This window comes from Pleurodeles waltl, chromosome 4_2 (assembly GCF_031143425.1).
Source record: "Pleurodeles waltl isolate 20211129_DDA chromosome 4_2, aPleWal1.hap1.20221129, whole genome shotgun sequence".
Taxonomy (NCBI): domain Eukaryota; kingdom Metazoa; phylum Chordata; class Amphibia; order Caudata; family Salamandridae; genus Pleurodeles; species Pleurodeles waltl.
Window position 1 is genome coordinate 665609374 of NC_090443.1, and position 24326 is coordinate 665633699.

General features: G+C 41.2%; 1 protein-coding gene across 1 annotated transcript in view; it reads right to left on the reverse strand.

Annotated features, from left to right (window-relative positions):
* GIPC2 (GIPC PDZ domain containing family member 2) overlaps window positions 1–24326 on the reverse strand; it is a 611603-nt gene that overhangs the window by 97415 nt on the left and 489862 nt on the right. The window contains exon 4 of the mRNA XM_069232224.1: window positions 15745–15854. Within this exon, the coding sequence (XP_069088325.1) occupies window positions 15745–15854 (110 nt within the window). The remainder of the gene's footprint in view (window positions 1–15744; window positions 15855–24326) is intronic.

Consider the following 24326-nt stretch of genomic DNA (forward strand, 5'->3'; position numbering starts at 1 on the left):
GCTTTTGGGTTATAAGTTTGCAGCTTTGTTTGTTTAGGTCTACAACTGACACAGTTTGTTTTCCAGCAGCTACTTCATTGGTACATTCCTGAAAAAGCATCATGACAGTGTCATGTGTGCTGGATGTTTCAGACAAAGAAAAGCGGTCTTAAAAATCCAAATTATCAAGAGCAGAAATTGTAAATCCTTTCAGGGTAAAGTGACTTGAAAGTGCTGCGCTGTCAGATTCCCATAATGTTACAGCATGACCTGCTAACAAGATCCTGTACGTACTGTCATTATAACTTGTTGATACACCAATCCTATTAATTGAAGCGATTAGCTCTCTACTTTTGCATTGTCATCAATTGATGGGCAGTCATTATGTGTAGCAGAATTTTCATTTTGCCATAATGTAGTTCAGAAAACATTGATTTAGGAAAGAGAATACATTTGCACAGCATGAGCCTGTCAGTTAATAGGATTGTCTTCCACGTCTTCGTTATATATCTTCAAAGCCATCATTAATGTTGTCGGCATCTGTTCCGAACTTATGAATTTTAGTTTGTAACATTTTTGCTTTGCTAATATTAAACAATGATGTAAAAAATGTTAAGACAACATCAGGTATTTTTTTTTAATCCAATGATTTGCGGAGCTCTGGGGCATCACAAAATTTGTCATTAAGTCCAAAATCTAATTCTTTCAGAACATTTCTTAAAATGGTTCCTGCTGATTTTACTGCATCCTGTGATATTATTTTGGCAGCAAGAACTTCAGGAGTCAAATCAGCTGAGAACACCATAAGTGGCTCATTCTTCTTGTCATAATTACAAAAAATAATTTTGTCATTGTACATTCTTACCAGAAAAATCTTAATGGAAGTAAAGTTTCTCTGCTACCACCTGCTTCACTCATGTTTATGAATTTGAATCAATGGAAAATATTATGATGGCTAAAACACATCATTATAGAGCTGCCATTTTGGAACATGGTAGAAGGGTTGCTATGAGCAGTTTTTTCTGTCGCTATAAGTCTACTTGAGTACCAAAAGCTATGTTTTGGCACCAAAATTAAGTATTTAGGTCTCATGGTTCCGGAAATATTACATCATCACTACAACACATCTGCCGCTTTTAAAAATGTTGTCCAGAAAAAATTGGCCTAGGTTAGCAATGTCTGCCCAAGCTAAATTGCTTCTCTAATGATACAAAAACACAAATAAAAAATATAAATCTCTGGATGAAACTTTTTTATGGAGGTATATCAAGGGGCCAGGACTACATCACTTCCTTTGATTTTCCTCACATTTTATTACAGATTTCCATTGAATATTCATATACTGTGAGAACTGGTCACCTCTGGAGAACAGAGTCCTTGTGTCAAATTATCAAACAAGTAAGCAAACCCTGTTTGTGCATAAGGACAACCAAACCATGTGTACTAACGGCAGACATGTTGTGTCACATTGACGAAAAATGTAATAACCTAAACATGCACTGTCAGTGTTAGCACACTTGTTGAAGAGAGGGCTACAAACAGTCCTCAGTATAATTCTGAAAACTCCTCACTAGAACTTGGAGAGGGAATAGGCACTGTCAGGGATGGTACGTTGTAATGTTTCAGCAATATAACAGATTACAACTTAAAAATCATACAAATAGCATGAATTCTAATGTTGGTAAAAGCCCACCACAATACCTATTGTGAAAACCCCTCTGCCTACATATTCACAACTTCCATACCAAATGAACTAAATGAGAAAAAGTTTAGACTACTGTTGGCTCGCGTCTAGGATTTTGAGTGTACTGGAAGCTACCACTATAATAAGTTAATTTCATCCTGGGATGCTCAGCATTGATAACGCGTCCAGCCCTTATAAATTTCCCTGTACTAGGACACGTTAGAAGTCGGTGAACCTTTTAGCCGAGTTGGTCTCTCATCATCCTAGAATAGTCAGATCACCTAAACCAATAATCAATGACTATTGTAATCGATAGCCAATACTCAATAAATAGATCAAAATAACACATTAGGAATCAATAACAGTTGGTATTTCGATGCACCATGACCTTTCAGTCATGAATAACCACACCAGTTTATTAAAAGTTAGTGAATTTATTTCCCTATATTAACAAAGCTAGCACAATGTATATAAGTCTCAAAACCAAATGCTATATGTATACGAACATTACTAGCTGTCCATAGCGGCGGAAGAAACGCAATCTACGCAAAATCTGAATTATAATGCACTCAGTTATAGCAATAGAAATCACTAATATAAGCAACTGAATTTGACTGATTTCATACATCGGTCAGCATAACAAGATTTCAATTTAGCATGGTGCATCAGATGAATATCTTGACTAGCCTCTAATTAGCATTGACATGTGGGGCTTCATGCAAAATGAATTTAGTCAACACAAATTTGGAAAACGTCTAGCTTGGGCCCTATCAAAATAGCAGTTGGTACCTAAAAGGAAAAATACAATGCATAATACAATTATCCTTTCATAATTACCAAATACAATCAGCATTCAAGAAAGTCTTCGTCCTTCAGGTACTGGTTCGATCAGCATGAGGCAGATTTAAAGGGGCAAAGTTAAGGGCAAGTTTCCTTGCAGCAGCAAGGAAAATGGGGCAAAGTTACTGCATGGGCAAGACGGTGCAAATTAAAGTTAAAGTCTCTAGGGTGAGAATTCTTAAAGTCTCTTTCTCAGGAATAGAGAAAAGGGCATCAAGATGTCGTCCAAGATGGCGTCTGGCATTTGGCTTCAAAGATGGCATCAAGGAAAAATGGCTGACTTTTCTTTGTCCGGTGGGTTTAAGTAAGAAACATTCCAAATTCAGCAGGGTCTTCCATTGGAGGGTTCATAGGGTGGCTTCAATTTGACCAATGAATAGTGTCTTTCTACTAATACCCGTTTATGCATACATTGTCCTTGGAGACTTGGAACACAAGTTGCAACAAAGTTTGCCAATTATTTCGGTATCAGTACTTTATTGTCTGCACCTGCAGAAACTGACCTTGTATCAAAGGGGATGAAACCGGCCTAGCACGAAACCTTGGAGATAAGTGAATTAGTCATCTCTACTGGAAAAATACAGAATAATGTTCTTTTAAAAGTAAAAAATCACGCAGTTGAATTTGAGGTCAAGCGACTAGGCCAAAGCCTCTACTAAATTTAAGCTAAGCATAAAATAATTTCAACAAGAAAATCATAGAACACATTTGCAATGATGACGGATTACTAAATTTTTCAATTCTTCATGATTAATTAAGCCCGTTTATAATATTGGCGAACTACTCTGAGGGCACAATTTCCCTCGTACATTATTTTCTTTATTAAAATCACATTTCATTATACGATTTTGGTTACATGATATATGAATATATGTTGGTCCTTCTTTTTCTGCGTCATCAATCCCTCCTCTGATGACTAATTATGTCATCACATCAAATCTACCCACAAATTTTATCCCATTAAAATTCTGTTTTAGTAATTTGGCACTTCAGTCAATTCCCTCTTTCTTTTGGTTCCTTTAGATTTTTCTCTGTATATTTCTACCATTTTGGTTTGTTCTTTCTCTTCCCTTCTCCTTTTGTTTCTTGTTTTCAATATTTTAATAGCTTTCCATATTTCCCAAATACATAATAAACAAATTAATACTATTAATATTCCTTTTACTATTTTCAGTAATAATCCATTCCAAATGTTGCTGAGCCAATTTCCCACAGAAGCAAATCCTTTTCCAACCTTCTCCCATACTCCTGGTTCTTTCAATCCTTTCAAATCTGTACTTTTGTTAGTTAAATTTGTAAGCATTTTTCTAATTTGCCCGCTGTTGTCTGGAATATAAGTACAACAGTGACGTGTACCAGGCATTTTGCAAACGCCGCCATCCTTTGCTAAAAGAATGTCTAAGGCAAGCCGATTTTGAAGAGTCATAGCTCTTTCTGCAGCAAGTTCAGCATCCATCAGGATTATAGCTCCTGAGAATTTTGTCAGCATGTTATTCACAATAGCAGACAACTTTCGTATTTTAATTGAATTCAATATGACTCCCACTGAAGGAATCATTGCTCCAAATATATCTCCTACCACACCAGAAGCTGTCTTCCTCTTCTGAACATGATGTGATTCAGACAGCTTTGGGAATCTCTTTAAGTCATCCAGTTGATAAACCTTTGGGAATACTATTCCCAAATAAGATCTCCCATACCATCCTTTAGGAAGACGATAATAGGCGTTAAGTCCACAAATATAATATACCCCTGGAATAACTGGGTCTTGTCCATTCAGCATGAACGTCCATTTAGGTTGAAACCAAAACGTATGTTTACATTCACTCGTTCCCACAAAGACTGTGTCATAATATGATTTATGTCTATGTACACAGAATCTCCGTACGTGTAATGTATCTAAAGCTATTTTCCCTTGCGTTTTTATCGCGGCAAAAGCATAGTTATCTACAGATGTCCTTTTGTGTAATTCCCTTTCTAATTTCCCCTTCCCCGCTTTCCTCCTATCATCAGTGTGATCTAAAAAGCTTATCTCCATCGGTGAAAGCAAGCAAGTAAGGTTTTCTCTGTGAGCGTAAGCTGTGTGAAAAGGTGACAATGGTTCAAAGAAATCACTCATCAATTTTATATAATAATCTCTTGCTACTTTACTCAGATACTCTATTATGGGGATATATGCAAATGTAACATCCTGATTGGAATAAAAGTAGTGAATATACTCCTGGCCATAAAATCTGGTCATTATCAAACTACATGTAATTCCATACGTAAGAGGCATGCTATGATATGTCACCCCTTCCACTACTGAGGTAGGTATTTGTGTGCATACATAACAATCTTTCGCATCCATTGTCTCAACATACTCACTCAGCAATCAATAGAAAACATTGGACGAAAGTTCCTTTTTATCATGCAAATGTCTTTCGTCTTGTTCGAGTTTCTTTAAAGGTGTTAGTTCAGTAATAGGTTTAGAAGTAGAAGCATCATTCGTCTCCCTCTCATTCTTTCCATGCATTCCAAGAACTATTGCTACAATGATTAGTACACCTGCAGTTATTAGACCTATACACATGTATTTACAACACTTCATTTTATGTCCCTGTGTAGTGTAGCCTGTCATAATCTATATGGAATCAGAAAGTTGAAGACACTTTATCAAATCAGATTTGCAGATATGTATAAAGCTGAACGAGTTCAATGTTCACACTGTTTTCTTTAGCAGCTTAGTCTCTTATCGGTTAGCAGCTTTGTCTCAAAATCAGTTTCAAAGTCAATCAAGTTAACAATGTCTTAGCCGGTTCAAAAGTCAATCAGGTCGTTAATGTCTTTTTCGGTAATGTTCATGGGATTTCACTTTTCAAGTGCCAAAGTGAAGTTCCGCCTCTTCGTTCTCAAGACTGAGAGATAGGAATTCGTCTGACCAATCGTTAGTGGCTATGTATGCCCACTCCGGACCAGAATATCTTCTGCTCGGTATTCTCTCACTGGTACTTTCTTCCTTGGCTGGGTCTTTCTCTTCACTCGGTGTTGCTATTGCGACAGACACTTCTTTTCTTTTCTCTTTCACCTTTGGCCCTTCATTTTCATTTGATATTTCTTTAGTCCTTAGTTTCACTGGCGATATGCTTTGCCTCCGTTTTGCACTGTTTTCACCTGAGGGACCTGCAACCGGTTCTGGAAGAGTTTGAACAGTTTCACTCTGTCTTGTCGTCTCCCTCTAGGAGGTCAATCAGGTTTTCCTTTTCTTTTCCTGTATTGTCTGTTTCAGGGAAAGCCCTCCTCTGATCAGGCTCTCCTGCTCCTTCACCTGTCGCAGGCTCCTTGTCACCCTCGGGATCTTTGTCACTTTCTGATGTTTCTCCTCCGTTCTCCTCAAATGGATCAGCTATTTCTTCTTCAGAAAATATCTCTCCCTCCTCTATTTCTGCTTGTTCGCCTCCAGGTTCTCTTTGTTCTGTCTTGGTGCCTGGTACTCTCTTGTCAGTCACTGGCGATTTCAGCGCTTCAACTTCCTCTTCTGTGGGGCACGTCATCCTTTTCGTGTGATTGGCGTGAATCCAGATGGGAACTCCTGCACACTTCACAACGGTAGTAGTCGTCAGAATCACTTGGAAAGGTCCTTTCCAACGGGGTTCCAGGCACGACTTCCTCACGTGCTTCTTTATCACGACCCAGTCACCTGCTTTCAGGGCGGGTCCTGGACCTTGGATCGGTGGCAAGGTGGTTGCCTCCACCTGGTGAGAAAAAGAGCATACCACAACAGCTAGACCTTTGCAGTAGTCCAATACCATATCATCTTTAATATTCAAAAGAGCATTTGCAGGAACTGCTGGAAGTCTCATGGCTCTGCCCATGAGGATCTCGTGCGGGAACAGTCCAGTCTTTCTATCAGGGGTGTTTCTCATTGACATTAGCACCAAGGGCAATGCGTCAGGCCATTTCAAGTTTGTTGATGCACATATTTTCGCCATCCTCGATCCTCATCTGGTTTCTTTACGCACTGTAACTTGCTCCATGAGAGTTTCTCATCTTCACTAACATCGTTCTGTAGGGATTTCAATTAATCGATTGTATCTACAACCTTTAGAGCAAAGGCTTAGCTTAGTTCAAGTTCTGGCTCATTTATCAAGTTCCATTCGTCTCTGAGCAATATACAGTTCAATGCACAAAACCTTGCGACTTGATCTGCATATCCATTTCCCAAAGAAACATAGGGGGTCATTACGACCCTGGCGGTCAGAGACCGCCAGGGGTAATGTAGCGTCCGTACCGCCAACAGGCTGGCGGTACGGAGGCCCTTATTACGACCGCGGTGGTAGTGCTGCGGTCGCACCGCCGGGGCCGGCGGTTTCCCGCCGTTTTAGCCCCGGCGGTGATAATTCGCCAGGGCAGCGCTGCAAGCAAGCAAGCAGCGCTGCCCTGGGGATTCTGACACCCCTACCGCCAGCCTGTTTCTGGCGGTTTGCACCGCCAGGAAGAGGCTGGCGGTAAGGGGTGTCCTGGGGCCCCTGGGGGCCCCTGCACTGCCTATGCCACTGGCATGGGCAGTGCAGGGGCCCCCTAACAGGGCCCCGGCCAGCTTTTCACTGTCTGCATAGCTACTGCACCCGTCGCACGGCCGCAACACCGCCAATCTAGGTTTGCGCCCGCCGGGCCAGCGGGATGTCGTAATGGGGTCCGCGGGAGTGCGGCCGCTTGGCGGGCAGCGGTATCCGCCCGCCAAGGTCGTAATGACCCCTATAGTCTTGTGATTTTGAGTGTGCACTGCATTTTACCACTGCTACTTCTCCTGGTAACTGGATGGCATTCAACAATTCTCTTATTCTTTCACCATTTTTCACTGGTGATCCTGAAGAGGTCATAAAGCCTCTTTGTGACCACAACTGTCCAAAGTCATGCACTATTCCAAATCCGTACTGACTGGCTGTGTAAATGGTGACTTTCATTAATGCGGAAAGTTGGCAAGCTCTAGTAAGTGCTATCAGTTCCGCTACTTGTGCAGAGTAAACTCCTTGAAGCCAAGATGCTTCCAGAACACCTGTTATTGTACATACAGCATATCCTGCTTTCAATATTCCTAGTGCATCCCTTAAACATAAACCATCAACAAAATAACTTTATTGTTTTCTTCCAATCCGGTGTCTTTGATGTCAGGTCTTGGTTTTGTACAAAATGCAGTCACCTGAAGACAGTCGTGCTCGATGTCTTCAGCGTTCTCAATTTCGACATTCTCACTGGGAAACAAGGTTGCTGGATTCAACGTAGTGCACCTTTTCAGCTGCACATTAGGTGAACCCAAAATTATTGTCTCGTACCTTGTAAGCCTAGCACCGGTCATGTGCTGTGTTCGGGAACGTGTCAAAAGTATCTCGACTGAGTGAGGGACCATGACTGTCAAAGGATGTCCCATCACTATTCCTTCACTCTGATTTAGGCTGATACCAACTGCTGCTACGTCACGCAAGCACCCTGGCAGTGCTGCTGCGACCGGATCCAAAGTAGCTGAAAAATATGCTACTGGTCTGTTCACGCCACCATGGGCTTGAGTCAAGACAGACAAGGAACATGCATCACGTTCATGACAAAACAATGTAAAAGGCTTTGTGCAATCAGGCATACCTAAAGCTGGAGCCATGCACATGCATTCCTTTAATTCAATAAAAGCATCCATCTCATCTCTTTTCAGCACTATTTCATCCAGCGCATCTTTCTGGGTCAGTTTCAGTAAAGGTTTTGCTAGAGTTGAGAAATTGGGAATCCATTGGTGACAGTAACTCACCATTCCCAGACACTTTCTCACCTCTCTCCTCGTCTTCGGTGGACTCATTTGAAGTACGCTTGTTATTCTCTCTTTCATAATTCTTCTCGACCCTTTCTCTATTTGGTGACCCAAATATTTAATTTTCTTCTGGCAGAACTGTAATTTTTAAGGGGACACTTTGTGTCCGTTCCTTCTCAAATGGTTCAATAGGGCAATGGTGTCAGCGGTACAGTCATTTTCTGTCTTGGATGCGATCAGCAAATCGTCAATATACTGTACCAAGGTTGATTCAAATGGTAATTCCAATGATTCCAAATCATTCTTTAGAATCTGATTGAAAATTGATGGTGACTCCGAAAACCCTTGAGGAATTCGACACCAACTGTAGACTCTGTCCAAGAATTTGAAACAAAAGAGAAATTGGCTGTCCTCATGAAGAGGCACAGAAAAGAACGCTTGTGACAAGTCGATGACTGAGAACGACTCAGCATCACAGGGAATTTGAAACATTATCACAGCTGGATTTGGTACTACGGGACAACATTTGACTATTACGTCATTTATTTTCCTCAAATCCTGAACAATCCGGGACCTTTCCACTCGGTTTTATTAGTCCCATGATTGGTGAATTATATGGACTACTTAGCACTTCTTTCAGTACTCCCTGTTTCACAAACTCATCAATGAGTTGAGCGACTTTCATGAGGGTGTCTTGCGGCATATGGTATTGTGGTGTCTGGGGAAAATTTACATTGGGTTTTACGGTCACTTTCACTGGTTCTACTCCTTTGACCAATCCTACTTCTTTCCCTGTCATATCCCACACTTCTTTTCAAACTGTTTCCTGTAACTCAGCAGGAATATCTGCTTCAGTGAGCATCGGATAAAGAGTAATCAGGGGATACTCTTCATCGACAGTTTCCACTTCGTCCCCTCCTAAACTGTCCTCTTCTTCCCCATCACTGTTTGTCTGAATTTTAGTTCAATAATTTGAACACATAATCGAGCATCCCAATTTACAGAATAAGTCTCTCCCTAATAATGATATCGGGCTTGAGTCACACACCACAAATTTATGTGACCCTTGATAGTTACCAATTCTGACTTGCACTGGATCTGTGATTAGGTTTGTCAGGTACCTATTGGCTACTCCCACTACTTGAACCGTTCACCCTGAAAGTGGCAAATTTGGTACTTCGATGCTTCTAACTGTAGAGCGTGTAGCTCCGGTGTCAACCAAGAACGAAACGCGGTGACCCATAACTCTTCCTTCCACATACGGACCCTTTTGATCAACTTCCAAGGATGCTGCAAGCATACAATTTCCCTCCTCATCTGAACTTTCACTCTCCCATACATCGTTTATTCCATTCTCACTGTGTAACGGGAATTGGTGTACTGTGTCATTTTGGTTCATTCCTTGACCCGCGACCTGTTGAGGAAGCATTACTTGTTGCTGATTCATTGGTGCTAAGGGTATTTGCATTTGCTGGTTAGGTACCATAGGAAACTTCTGTTGCATTGGCTGCAACTGTGCCATTTGTGCACGGGGCATTTGCACCTGCTGCTGTTGTATGGGTTGTAAACCCTGCATCTCATTTACATTATTTTAAAAATTTGGATTTGGACCTCTCAATTTCGGTCCTCTCATATTCTGAAATGCATTGAATTTTGCTGACCTACACCTTCCTGCACCATCATTGGGCACTCCCGTTTCCAAAGCCCGACGATTCCGCACGTGTGACATGCCATCACCTTCTTCATTGCCTTCGGAATCATAACAGTATTTAAATCAGGACCATTATTCACAAAACCTCCTCGGCCTCTGCCTCTCATTTGTGGCTGAAACATAGAATTTCCCTGCTGTTGCTGCTGCGGCAACTGTTGTTGAAAACCTTGTAACCCTTGCAAACCTGTCTGAGCTGCTCTAAGCTGCATCACCATCACCTTTTCTTTCAACCTTTTCTGCTTCGTCTCAATCTCATCACTGCAGTATTTTGCGTAGTTCAACACTTCGTCGATCGATTTTGACTGCCAACAAATCAAATGCATTTTAATCATCTGACTGATCTCGGGTCTCAACCCTTCTACAAATCTGAATACAAAATGGAGCATGTCCTTTGCCTCAATTGTTTCCGTACCACTGTTATTTTTAAACGCTTTCATAATCTCTCATAGTACGCATGTATCGACTCTTTAGCCTCTTGTGCTGTTCTGTCAATCCTCTGCCAATCCACATTTTTCGACGCAACCTTTGTTTTCAAGTGCTCGATCACCTTATGGTATAAGCTCATTGTCCCTATCTCTTTCTGGTTCACTTGTTGCCAACCCACAGCCCTTTTACAATCTTCTCATAAATCTGCCGGAACCACAATTTCGGATAAGGTGTTCAGGTCTTCCCAAAGACATTTTGCAAGTTTCACAAATCTATGTTTGTTGATTCCATTCGATTGGTTTCTCTCTTAGTTTAGGGAAATCATCCGTAAAGGATTGAATATCGCACCTGTGCCACGGTACATGTACAAGTTTTCCCCCTGCTGTTTCTCTCATCGGCAACATGGTTATCAGGTCGTCGTTCTGTTGTGCTTTTTCATTCCGATCTGGGGTATTTTCTTTCTTTTTGTCCTTTTTCTTAACCCATCTACTTTACCACTTGTCTAAACATCTCCAGACCTGCGAGCTCTGCAGTATCTCCTTAAGGTGTGTTTTCATCCCTGCAGATCTCATTTGTTCAAAGTCTTTTGTCTCAAAGTCTAGCCTGTAACTTCTGCTCAAGTGTTTAGTCTTACCTATATCTATATTGTTTCTGTCGGCAATTTCTTGTAACTTCTTATGTATGTTGCTCACTTCTCTTGTAATCCTAGGACACATGTATCTCAGATCTTCTTCTGTGTATGATTCTAACCTGTTCAGACCCATTGTTCCCTCTACTAGTTCATCTGCTTCCATGCCCAATCTTATTTTATTCAGGTATTCTTCTCCCTTCCCGCTGGATGTACTCTGTAGGGAGTTCAGACTGTTGAACCATTGTGTTAGATGTTGTGCGTTCAGTCCCATCAATGTAGCACTTACATCTACTGCTACTGATGGTTGCTGTAACGTTTCAGTTTTTGAAGTTAACGGCACTATTAGTGGTGGATTTGACCTTACCACAGCTGACGGAGCACAAATTGGAATTGGGCTAAATTCCGACAAAGACCCAGATCCATTTGGCAGTTTTCCTACCGGAGTCGTTTCTGGAGTGTTTTCTATGCATCTTCTCCCTGTCTCATTTTGTGTCATCACCCCTTGATCGCATACATTTGGGTTTGCTTGTATATACAATGGCACTGGTGGCCCTACAGTGATAGGCAGAGATATTGCATCTGGATTCTGTCTGTTCCCCAAATTCTGTGGCATAATAATACCCACATTATGGTTCATCATTGCTGGCATACCTAACTGGCTCTCTGTTACTCGAGTGTACCTCAGCACTTCTTGTACTTGCTTTTGAGGCATCAAAATTTGTGTTGATTCGGCTTGAATCAATGTCGGTCTTTGATAATTCTGTCCTCCCTGCGCCATTAAATCAGAAGTCATTCCCAGATTATGCTCATCACAGCAGCGCCTTTGAACCTGCGGCTGATAATTATCGACAGGATTCAATTTAGGCACGTCAGGATGTATTCTCTGAATTTGTGGTATTTGTGGTGCAAAGGGCATATCGGAACTGCTCTGCCTCTGTGATATTCTCAAATTCGGTGTCACATTACCTTGTATTGGTTCTGGAGGGGCAGTACTAATGCTTGAGTCTTTTTCGCTTTCCACATATGGTGGCGGGCGATCATTTAGCAATTGTATAATGAACTCCTCATCGTCTGACTCGTCTGATCTTTTTGAATATCTATTGTTTTCTCTATCTCTGGACTGACTCCTATTTGTTTTATAGGTAGCTTTCCTTCCGTCCGTCTCTGCTTCATCAGTGATTGCTGGAAACAATTTAATTCCCTGCAATACGTCTGATCTCCAAACCTTTTGTGTGCTATCCCATCTAGCATCCGCTAGTGTCTTTTCTACTTTTCTTATTCTTGTCTCAAATTTCTTTTGTTGTTGGTCCTAGCTATTAGTTCCCAAATTGCTAATGCCTCAAACTGTGCTTGTCTTGGAGGTACTTTCATGTCGTATAGCGCGAATCTTAGATTCTCCAAAACTCTTAGATTAAACGACCCATGGATAGGGAACGCTACACATCCATGCTTCTCTGTTAATTTGCACCATTGCTTTAACCAAAGACATGGTGTGACACCCTTTTCTTCAATCACGATATAAGCTGGTGTACCCTCAGGCGGTGTCTGTCCTCCTACATTTGCTTTAATGTATACATCTCCCCTCATGGCACTCTTAAATGCCTTGAAATATTTCATCTTTCCGTCTTTTATTTTTCTAAAATGTGTAATCAATAAGTGACTTTAATTCCCGGAATACTCTTCGCTTGCCTTTCCCCACCAATTGCGCTTCACAGACTGCGTCCAATCCGTGTGCGACCCTTCTCACCAACCAACCTATCACAGCGCGGCTCCTAGTGACATCACACTCACACACTGCGGCTGACAAAGTCCCGCGGCTTGTCCTCCTTCATTCAACTTCACTCAAAACTAATTTCCGCAATATATCGCGAGCACTAATCAAAAAGAAGAAAACAAATCTGTTGGTTTACTACAGGAAGGGTAATAGAATCGCTTCAGAAACCTTAGGGATTTTTCACTAGCCTCTGCAGTTATTCCATCTTTCTCGGTTTCCCGCTTTCGCAAGCAAAATTTGACCCGCAAACTTTACTCTCAACTGATCAATGAACTATTCTAGTGCACCTTAGAATTCGTCAAATCTCAAAGTCGAAAATGTTCTTTCATTCCTCAATATTCATACCGACTTGTTGACCACACCCGATCAACCTATTAAACCAAACAGATTACAACATCAATCAAGTGTCTCATACACTTTTCAACATATTCCGGAGTCTCTTGACCTCGCAGGGCCCGTCTCAACATCAACAACCACGTGGACAATTTTTCCTGCACAAAGCGCTACACACGTGAAGTTCGACGACTTCCCTACTCTCACACTTTGGAGTAACACTCCTCTAAAATCTCTTAATTGGAGTTCGTAAACCCCTAAAATCCTCACAAACTTCTCAACTAACCTGCGGCAATAAGCTGTGCAAGCACAAAACCCTAACTTCTCTCATACCGTCACTAGAAACGCCGGAAACATTTTCACACCTCCATTTCCTCCATTCGCAAGCTCCGAGATTCCGGGAAAGTCATTGGGGATTTAGGGCATTATCATCTCTCCAACTTGTTTTATCAACAAAAAAAAAAAAAAAAAATATCTAACTTAACTCCGTCTATTGTTCGGATGGGGTCCCAAAGGGCCAAACCATCAATCTCTGCTACCATCTGCTGATAACGCGTCCAGCCCTTATAAATTTCCCTGTACCTGGACACGTTGGAGGTCGGTGAACCTTTTAGCCGAGCTGGGCTCTCCTCATCCTAGAATAGTCGGATCACTTAAACCAATAATCAAGGACTATTGTAATCGATAGGCAATACTCAATTAATAGATCAAAATAACACATTAGGAATCAATAACAGTTGGTATTTCGACGCACCATGACCTTTCAGTCATGAATAACCACACCAGTTTATTAAAAGTTAGTGAATTTATTTCCCTATATTAACAAAGCTAGCACAATGTATATAAGTCTCATAACCAAATGATATATGTATACGAACATTACTAGCTGTCCATAGCGGTGGAAGAAACGCAATCTACGCAAAATCTGAATTATAATGCACTCAGTTATAGCAATAGAAATCACTAATATAAGCAACTGAATTTGACTAATTTCATACATCGGTCAGCATAACAAGATTTCAATTTAGCATGGTGCATCAGATGACTACCTTGACTAGCCTCTAATTAGCATTGGCATGTTGGGATTCATGCAAAACGAATTTAGTCAACACACATTTGGAAAACTTCTAGCTTGGGCCCTATCAAAATAGCAGTTGGTACTTAAAAGGAAAAACACAATCCATAATACAATTATCCTTTCATAATTACCAAATACAATCAGCATTCAAGAAAGTATTCGTCCTTCAGGTACCGGTTCGATCAGCATGGGGCAGATTTAAAGGGGCAAAGTTAAGGGCAAGTTTCCTTGCAGCAGCAAGGAAAATGGGGCAAAGTTACTGCATGAGCAAGACGGGGCAAATTAAAGTTAAAGTCTGTAGGGTGAGAATTCTTAAGGTCTCTTTCTCAGGAATAGAGAAAAGGGCATCAAGATGTCGTCCAAGATGGCGTCTGGCATTTGGCTTCAAAGATGGCATCAAGGAAAAATGGCTGACTTTTCTTTGTCCGGTGGGTTTAAGTAAGAAACATTCCAAATTCAGCAGGGTCTTCCATTGGAGGGTTGATAGGGTGGCTTCAATTTGACCAATGAATAGTGTCTTTCTACTAGTACTCATTTATGCATACATTGTCCTTGGAGCCTTGGAACACAAGTTGCAACAAAGTTTGCCAATTATTTCGGTATCAGTACTTTATTGTCCGCACCTGCAGAAACTGACCTTGTATCAAAGGGGATGAAACTGGCCTAGCACGAAACCTAGGAGATAAGTGTATTAGTCATCTCTACTGGAAAAATACAGAATAATGTTCTTTTATGTGTTGGTCCTTCTTTTTCTGCGTCATCAGCATCCAAATCTGTTTCGTGTGCTCAGAAAGGTAGGCAGAATAAGGAGCATGCATTGGAAAAGGCCAAAGGTCTGTAAGTGCAAACGCACGCAGACACAGGCATGCACTAATGATATCTGTACCCATTAGTGCATTAAAGCTAGGTCTACCGGATTGCAAATTCTCGTATTCACCGTTTGGTCCTTTTGCTGCTCGTGCATAATTCCTTATTTTTCTCAACATGTTTTCTTAAACATACACGTCCATTTCTGGATTCCCACAGCACTCTCTAGACTAAGTAACTGTTTTTATTTGTTTCTGGTGTCCCCATGAAGCATTCTGTCCTACACATCAATTGTGCTGTTGTGTGTTTTGACATAAAAAGGCCCTACTTTCAATGAACGTGATACAGTGGTAGGATTGGCTATTCAGCATTTACTTTCTGTTTAGCCTGCAGATCATAAATTTGCATGCTTACAGAGGAAAGTATTTTTTTTTTTTACATTTCCAGACATGAACAAGTTTCTCAGCTTTATTGTGCAATAACACGATGAATCCATTTCGATTTATAGAATTTCAATAAAATCTATGCATAAATTCTAAAGCCATCTTTCAGTACTCCCCACCTGAAGTCTACTATAGACCCTCTGAGGTGCAGTAACGTAGAGAGACACAGCAAACATCTATTTAGTCATTTTAATGAATGAACAATCACAGAGCAACAACCACTATTGTACAACCATCCCAAATAACATAAAAAACATACCATTTCTTCCACTGTTGCAGGGCCTTTGGATCTCAGTCGTAGTGTTTCTCTTCCAGTGGATATTTTCCCTTCTGTCAACTTCCCACCTTTTGATCTTGGTTCGATCATTTCTGGAAGCACAACAACAAACATAGTTACTGCAAACATATTCGAACATTATTCTAGCTTATATTTAAATGGCATAAGCAGTCAGTGGGAACACTAAGTGGACAGCCTATATACAAGATTGCTCTAGAAAATCTTTCCCTTTCTCTCAAAAATATCTCGACAGCCTTTCTCTTCATATCTGCTTCCAAGCGTTTCCATTATTCTCTCTCTCACACACATTTTGTCACGCCTTTTTGGAATATGCTCTAAGTGTCTCCCATTACAGTAGTGATATATTCATTTGTACCACCCATACTGATTATTTCACAGCATTTCCATAGTTTTCTGTTCCACAAATTTCAGACAGTGCTTTTGTTCATGAATACACACATCAAGTAATTATTTCCCTTTTAGGTCGGGGGTTTGACAGTGCAGCTTTTAAACAGACCTGCTGCAAGCAGGATTTTGGCCTTTGGGTTCTCCCCATTCAAGCACTGAGTTATGTCAGACCCATACTTTTAAAGCAGGCTTTTCATACAACTGTATGTTAAAAATCACAGGCTATTAATGTACATTACAAACGTATCTCTTAAGTGCTCAGTGAACTTTTTCAGGGACAGGTCCATAGTAAAGGTGATGTAGATTGGTGATGAGCTGTCACTCTTTCTCTTATTTTTTTTATTTTTTATAGAAACGTGAAATTGCATCCTTGAAGATGTTTTTCATTGTTATATTTGATTGATCAGGAAGTTAATAAGGGCTTGGTTTTGACATAGATACAAGTGCCCACAGGTACTGCAGAGAAAAGGAAACTTGTGTAACAGGACTAGCGAAGATGTAAAATCAGCAACAACTTGTTTTTGTGTGTTGTCCATTGTTGGGCTCATTATTATTCCTCAATATGCAGCATTCTGAGGTGAGCCTCAGCAAGTGCCGGCAGTAGACGTGGAAGCATTATGGCCCTAATTTGTCTGTTCTCGAGAGAGGGAGCAGTGACTGGCGAGGAGCGTGAAGGTTTCACAATTAAATAGCAAATCCAGAGAAAACCACTGAAGAAAGAACAAAGATGGACACATTTCTCAGGTAATGCACTTTTCATTTTCAATTAGTTCAATGCAAGTAGTTCACTTGTTTCTAAAAGGTCCCAATGTTGTGAGTTAAAGAAACTGATATACCACAGCATGAATTGAAAGGATCATTATAACCAATGTCATTAGGACAACAGCGGCAAAAACTTTGATGCTATTGTGGTGCTTTGCTGCACTAGCGTCCAAAAAATTTAACGCTAGTGCAGCAAAGCACAAGGAGGCCCATTAATTAAATTGGGTGTGTCATTTTAACGCCTGCTGTAAGCAAGTGTTAAAAATGAGGGATACAATTGCACAGTGAAATTCTGCAAATTTCACTGCACCATTTTTTTGGGCCTCCCTGCATCGGATGCCCCCTTGCATACATTATGCCTGACACAGGCATAATGTGGAGCAAGGAGTTGCAAAGTGGCACAAAGCAAGCATTGCATCACTTTGTAAATACGGCACAGGGAGAAAAGTCACCTTACCATAAAGAAAAATGATGCTATGGTGGCTCAAGGTGGCGCTAAGGGCTTGTAAGTATGCCCCTAAGGGTGTAGTAGGTTGACCCATAAGATGCTTCCTGTGAAAATAGTGTCTCCTGAAAAGAATAGTGAGGCTCGATAAATGGTTTTATTAAATATGTTTTAACATTGATGATGCCTGAATTGCAAAACTTCTGTTCAGGGTAGCAATGAGATGGCAGAGGTGAACAGTGATGTTGAAGGCAAAAATACTTTTTGGCTGGGGTTTTCAATGTAGTCTAGAATAATAGTTTGGACTAATGTTCTTACACAATAGAAGAATGTAAAAAATTCAAAAATGTCATTTAAAATACTCAAGAAGAATTTGGGACTCTGTGACAGTAAGGCGTGTTACCCCAAAAACAAGAGATTTCAAGCTCGATTTAGAGCTTGGTGGAGAGAGGCGCAAAGTGGACAGAGTACCCTCTCTGCCAAATTAAATGACCATTTCCAGACATGCAGCTTTTTAGTATGTAGGCTTCTACATGCCCCTCCGACAGCCCATCAGAGTAGGGGCCATCAGAGGCTTGCCATGTGTCTGCCTGCCTGATCAAGAGTGTGTGGACACATGTCCAGTTTTTACTTTTACCACCTGCCACCCAAAACGTGGCAGTATATAAAATTAAAAATGTTTTGATGACTCTATGCCATGGGAGAAAACTCTCATGGTTAGGAGGCATTGTTTTTTTATTGTTTTTTTATTTTGTTTTTGAAAATAGAAAAGAAAATGACAGTGTGCATGTCAGCACCGTCATGTTGGCAGAGTTCAAATGCACACTTTCAATGAATGTACAGGAACCGCTGTGCAAGTCCGACTCCAAAAGGTTCAGAGCTGCAGAGCCTGGCCAGTGATGGAGATTCCTACGTATCAGCATATTACCCCGACCCTGAGGAAGTTGCACTGGATTCCAGTTAACGAAAGGATCATTTTCAGAGGCCTGGTGTTGAAAAGTGGATTATTGGTAAGGGTGGGTGAGTATCTACACTTAGCAATAGGTCACTAACCTCCACTTAGGTCCAGTTAGGCAATACATTAAATCCAGCTCAACGCTTGGTAGCTTGGCAATGAGGGACAAGGCTTAATTTAAGAGACTAGTGTGTAAAGCAATATCAAATCACTAAACAGTAAATAAGTAAAACACAAAACACAATAAAAATCCAACACCAGTTTATCAATATAGAGCATATGTTTACCTTTAAAATGACACCAAAACACATAAAATTGGATAAGGGGAACCAGAGATATGATTCCTTAAACAATTTGTGTTTTTTACCGCATAGAAATGGATAGTGCCAATCTGGTCATCTGGTCACACCTCAACCGGGGCAAAGTCAAAGTTTAAGGCTGACTGTGATGGAGCCCTGCTCGGCTACAGCAAGCAGGAGGCCTAGGTCAAAAGTTTACCTTCAGACTTAGACATTTTCTTGAAGATTTTCTTCAGCGGGATGAAGTCGATAAACTGATCCAACCTCTCTGGATCCCATCCTCGGATACACGTTTCAGGAGCCCTCAGTGAAGATTTCTACGTTCGGACTTGGACAATTCTTCTAGATGAAAATCCTTCAAACAGACCGAACCGTAATCTTGATCCGACGTCCCTGGAGCCCTCTTCGGATACACTGCTCGGGACATCCCAGTCAACTTTCTACATTTGGACGTAGTCACTTTTTCGGAGATTTTCATCAGTGGGACGAACCTGCAAGTCAGGCTGGGTCACGGTTGCAGCAAGTCGGCTAGGGTTGCTGCGGCAGGTCGGTCCCCCTCTGGAGCTTTTGCCAAAAAGTTCTCCAATCTTCTCTAAACTTCTGGATCTTCTTCCAGAAAGTCTTTTAAAGTTCATTTGGAGTCCACAGCTCACCCCAAGGTTCCAGAAGCTCTCAGTTGCTCCTTGAGGGGTGCAGACTACAACTCCCAGAATGCACCAGGCTCAAATTCCAACTGGCCACTGGACAGTGGTCAGCTGATCAGTTTCTTCAGGAGACTGGTTAACATTTTTTTAATTGTAGCAAACAGGGAGTCCCTCCTAGAACCAGTTGAAGCCAGGAAAAGTCCTTCTTGTGGTGAAGCCCAAGTGTGCAGCTGGTGCAGTCCTTCAGAGTAAAGTGTCCAGGTGCAGGTCAGGGGTCTAGCAGGTTAGTCCTTCTTTTTGTGTTTTTCTTCATTGTAAGGATCTGGTAGGGATCTGAGGTGTGGGTGCAGCTCTGCCATATCTATTCTTACTCCTGAGTGAAAAACAGGGGCGTCCTGGTTCTCCAATCAGATGCAGGGTCCTTCCTGGGAAGTGCGGCAAAAATCACTGCTTGGAAGTAACATTATTCAAAAATCCATCATGGCTGAAACTGATTTCTGGAGGTTACATCTGGCTGAGCCCACCCACTGGTGTGGCTAAAAATCTTAAACACAATCCTGCCCTCTCCTAATCTAATCAAGAGGCCATCTAATTGTCTGGGGTTGCAGGATGTGAGGGAGGTGCTGGGTTGCTCCAAATGTCCTTCCCTGCCTTTGAAAATCTGTTTGGCAGACTTCTCTCCTTCCCCATCTGCTGAGGTAGTCCTCCTCCCCCAGGCACATCCTTTGTGTTCAGCCCAGACCACTTCACATCTCATCAAGGCAGCCTGGCCAATTAGAGGAGAGCACTACAGAGCTGAAGTTGGCAACTTTCAGGTAGAGTTTAAAACTCTTTACCTGAACTAGTTATATTAAATCCAACAATTGTAAGTTGTGGAATTTATTATAACAATTAATTTGATACCAACCTTGAGGTATTTGACACTTAAAGGGACTTTGTTAATTAAAATAAAGTCTCCCCATTTTAGCCAATGGAGGCCATTCACAAAAGTGAGGGAAAAACGAATTTGGCTGTTTTTACCTCACCAGGGATTACAAAACTATGTTTATAAGTTTCCTGCTTATAGTTACATGCACGCAACCATAGGGGCATATAGGGCCCACATTAGGGGTGACTTAGATGTAAGATAGTTTACGACTTTGAAAATACTTTTGATTCCAAAGTCAAATCTGAATTTAACTTTAATTTAAAAGCATCCAGCAAAGCAGGCCTGCCTTTATCATGACCCTGGTACCTCAGCAGTGCACCTATGGGTGCACTACCTACGCTGGGGTCCCTAAACCTACATGCCCTACCATATATTAATGACTCATAGGTAGGGTGACATAGCCAATTTTAATTAGCCTAATTTGCATACATATTTTATACAGAGTAGAGGCCCTGGGACTGGTTAGCAGTACCCAGGGCACCATCGGAGCCAGGAAAACACCAGAAAAAAGTGAAAAATAGGGGCAAAAAGTTAGGAGGCCTCTGGAATCAGCCCTGTTTTCTCACACCTGGTATTTATGCTTAGATACTGTTATAAATTAGGTCCATCTCACTGGATGGAGGCTATGGCATCATAAGAAAAAAATAATAGAATAACATAGAAAATGTAATAATAATTATGCAAGGGGGTCATTCAGGCATTAGGAGGCCCGCAAAAATGGCACAATGAAATCTACATGATTTCATTGCACCATTTTTCGCATGATTCTTAATACCTACTCAAAGCAAGTGTTAAAAGGACACACCCATTAAAGTCAATGGGCCTCCTTGCACTTTTACTGCACTAGCGGAAGCAAAGCACGACAATAGCGTCAAAAATGTTGACGCTACTGGCTTTAATGTGTGCCATGGTGTGCCATATTGTAAAAACAGCGCACCCATGGTGTCATTAAGTGGCGGTGGGGGGGTGCAAGAAATATGACGCACCAGTACTGACAGGGGGGGTCCTGGTTCTCCAGTCAGATGCAGGGTCCTTCCTGAGAAGTGTGGCAAAAATCACTGGAAGGGAGAAACATTCTTCAAAAATCCATCATGGTTGAAATAGATTTTTGGAGGTTACATCTGGCTGAGCCCCACCCACTGGTGTGGCTAAAAATCTTAAACACACCCCTCTCATGCCCTCTCCTAATCTAATCAAGAGGCCACCTAATTGTCTGGGGTTGCAGGATGTGAGAGAGGTGCTGGGTTGCCCCAAATGTCCTACCTACCTTTGAAGACCCGTTTGGCAGACCTCCCGCCCTCCTGCTTCCCCATCTGCTGAGGTAGTTCTCCTCTCCCAGGCACATCCTTTGTGTTCAGCCAGGCCACTTCACATATCATCAAGGCATCCTGGCCAATCAGAGGAAAGCACTACAGAGCTGAAGTTGGCAACTTTTCAAGGAGTGTTTAAAACTCTTTACCTGAACTAGTTTTATTAAATCCAAAAATTGTAAGTTGTGGAATTTATTATAACAATTAATTTGATACCAACATTGAGGCATCTGACACTTAAGGGGACTTTGTTAATTAAAACAAAAGTCTCCCCATTTTAGCCAATGGAGACCATTCACAACAGTGAGGGAAAAACAAATGTGGCTGTTTTAACTCACCAAGGATTATAAAACTATTTTATAAGGTCCCTGCTTATAGTTACATGGCACCCAACCCTAGGGGCATATAGGGCACACATTAGGGGTGACATGTAAAAATAGGTAGTTTACGACTTTGGAAATACTTTTGATCCCAAAGTCAAATTTGAATTTAACTTGAATTTAAAAGCAGCCAGCAAGGCAGGCGTGCCTTTATCATGACCCTGGGTACCTCAGCAGTGCACCTATGGGTGCACTACCTATGCTGGGGTCCCTAAACCTACATGCCCTACCATATATTAGTGACTTACAGGTAGGTTGACATAGCCAATTATAATTAGCCTAATTTGCATACTTATTTTATACAGAGTACAGGCCCTGGGACTGGTTAGGAGTACTTAAGCTATTCTTAAGAGTATATTTAATTTCACCAAGGATGTGCAAGCTCCAGAGTGAAGACAACCCTGACTGTTGTTGGTATTGGACAGTCAATGGCTATTATAAATGTGATGTGACATTGCTCTGACGTGTAAAGAAACTCCTGGTGAAAGAAATTGCCTGGTGAAAAGAAACTCTGACAGTCTACAATGGGTTTGGTAACGGGTCCCCCAAAGCAGCTGAATCAGAGTATGGTAATTTTATATCATCCAAATATCTTGAAGAAGGTTGGACAGCTATACATTAGGCTGTCTCATCTTGACTAACTTTGATCATTGGTGGTCTAGGACTAGTATCAATCATCATCATTTAGTACCAGTGACCCATGTTCGCAGTGAGACACAATGAGGCAGAATTGCTCACTTTTATGGATGTAGAAAGTGAAGCATACAGTATATGCTTTCAGTCCCACTAGTGCAACAGTTTATCCCACTAACGGCGCTAATGGTCAAATTTAAAATATCTTGGTCACTGGGCGTGGCCAGCAAGTGCATAAAAAACTACACTAACAGTATTTACAACACTATTTGATTTCCAAAAACTGAAAATAAAATGACAAAAACATAAATGTTCTAAATATAAAAACCACACTGCTGCATTTAATGTGTGGAATACCTAGGGCCAGATTTACAAGGCCATATCGCCTCCTTGCCCCACATTAGCGCTAATTATTTTTATGCTTATGTGGCTCAACGCGGCAAAAATCGCCACGTCATATTTACAAAGTGGTGCAATGCATGCATTGCGATACTTTGCGACACCCTGGCGCCACATTATGCCTACGTCAGGCATAATGTATGCAAGGGGGCATTCTGGCGTTAGGAGGCCAGCAAAAATGATGCAATGAAATCTACAGGATTTCATTGCACCATTTTTCGCATCATTGTTAACACCTGCTCAAAGCAGGCGTTAAATGAACACACCCATTAAAGTCAATGGACCCCCTTGCACTTTGCTCCAGTAGCGGCAGCAAAGCACCACAATAGAGTAAAAAATTTTGACACTACTGGCTTAACGTGTGCCATGGTGCGCCATATTGTAAATACGGTGCACCCATGGTGTCATTAGGTGGTGCTGTGGGGGAGAGGGTGCAAGAAATCTGGCACATCCGTATTGATGCGCCAGATTCTTGTAAAGCTGGGTCCTAGTGTCTAAACTCATAGAGCCCTTTCTGTTGCAATAAATATAAAAACTTCGAATGGCAGGGAATGACAAAGCAGAAAAGAAACAAAAAAGAAAATGCATTTTCTCCACCTCATTTGCTTATTAAAGAATAATTGCATATTTATCTTTGCAAGAATACAAAATATTAAACTAGTGTCAATTATTTTGTGTTCCTGTAACTAATAACTGTTCCATTTGTAAACGGTATACTCGGTTATGTAGCATAAAGATAAACCATCTTTAAACTGATTCATAGTAGCGAATATTATGTCTGTTGTGAAGCCATCTCTCCTCGACTTATGATAATAGATGTTTGGGTGTTTTTTAACGTTTTATTTTTATTTTGTGAAGAGTAGAAAATAGGCCTGTTTGAAATTTTCACGCACTAAATTGCACCTTACATTCAGCAATAATTATTACTTCAGTCAGGAATCGACGCATATTGATTTGGGAAATATTTGCATTGTTCGAGATCTAAATGTGCCAAAGTTCTGTAAAAATTCTCATACACGTGTTACACCATCCAGGTATGTAGACCTGTGCGCTACTGCCTTGCACTTCCTACTTTGGATATCAGAGGGAGGCAGCCTGTAGATGCTATTATAAGGAGTGTGTTCACTGTTATGTGTTAGAAGGCGCCCTGTCTCCGGGGGGCAAGGAGCACGCAGAAGCCCGGTAGGTCCCTTTAAATTATTTTATTCAAACTAGGGATGCACGCACACAACAGGTAATGTGAACAGGACAGTCCCCCTTCCTTTTATCGTGGTCTTTACTGAAAAAAATAGGATTTTATATTACTTTATGGGAGAAGAGGAGCCCAAATAAAATGAGGTTGTCTCTCTCCAGCTCTCATTTTGCTTCATTTAGCGTTCCAAAGAGTGGTTAGCTTATAAA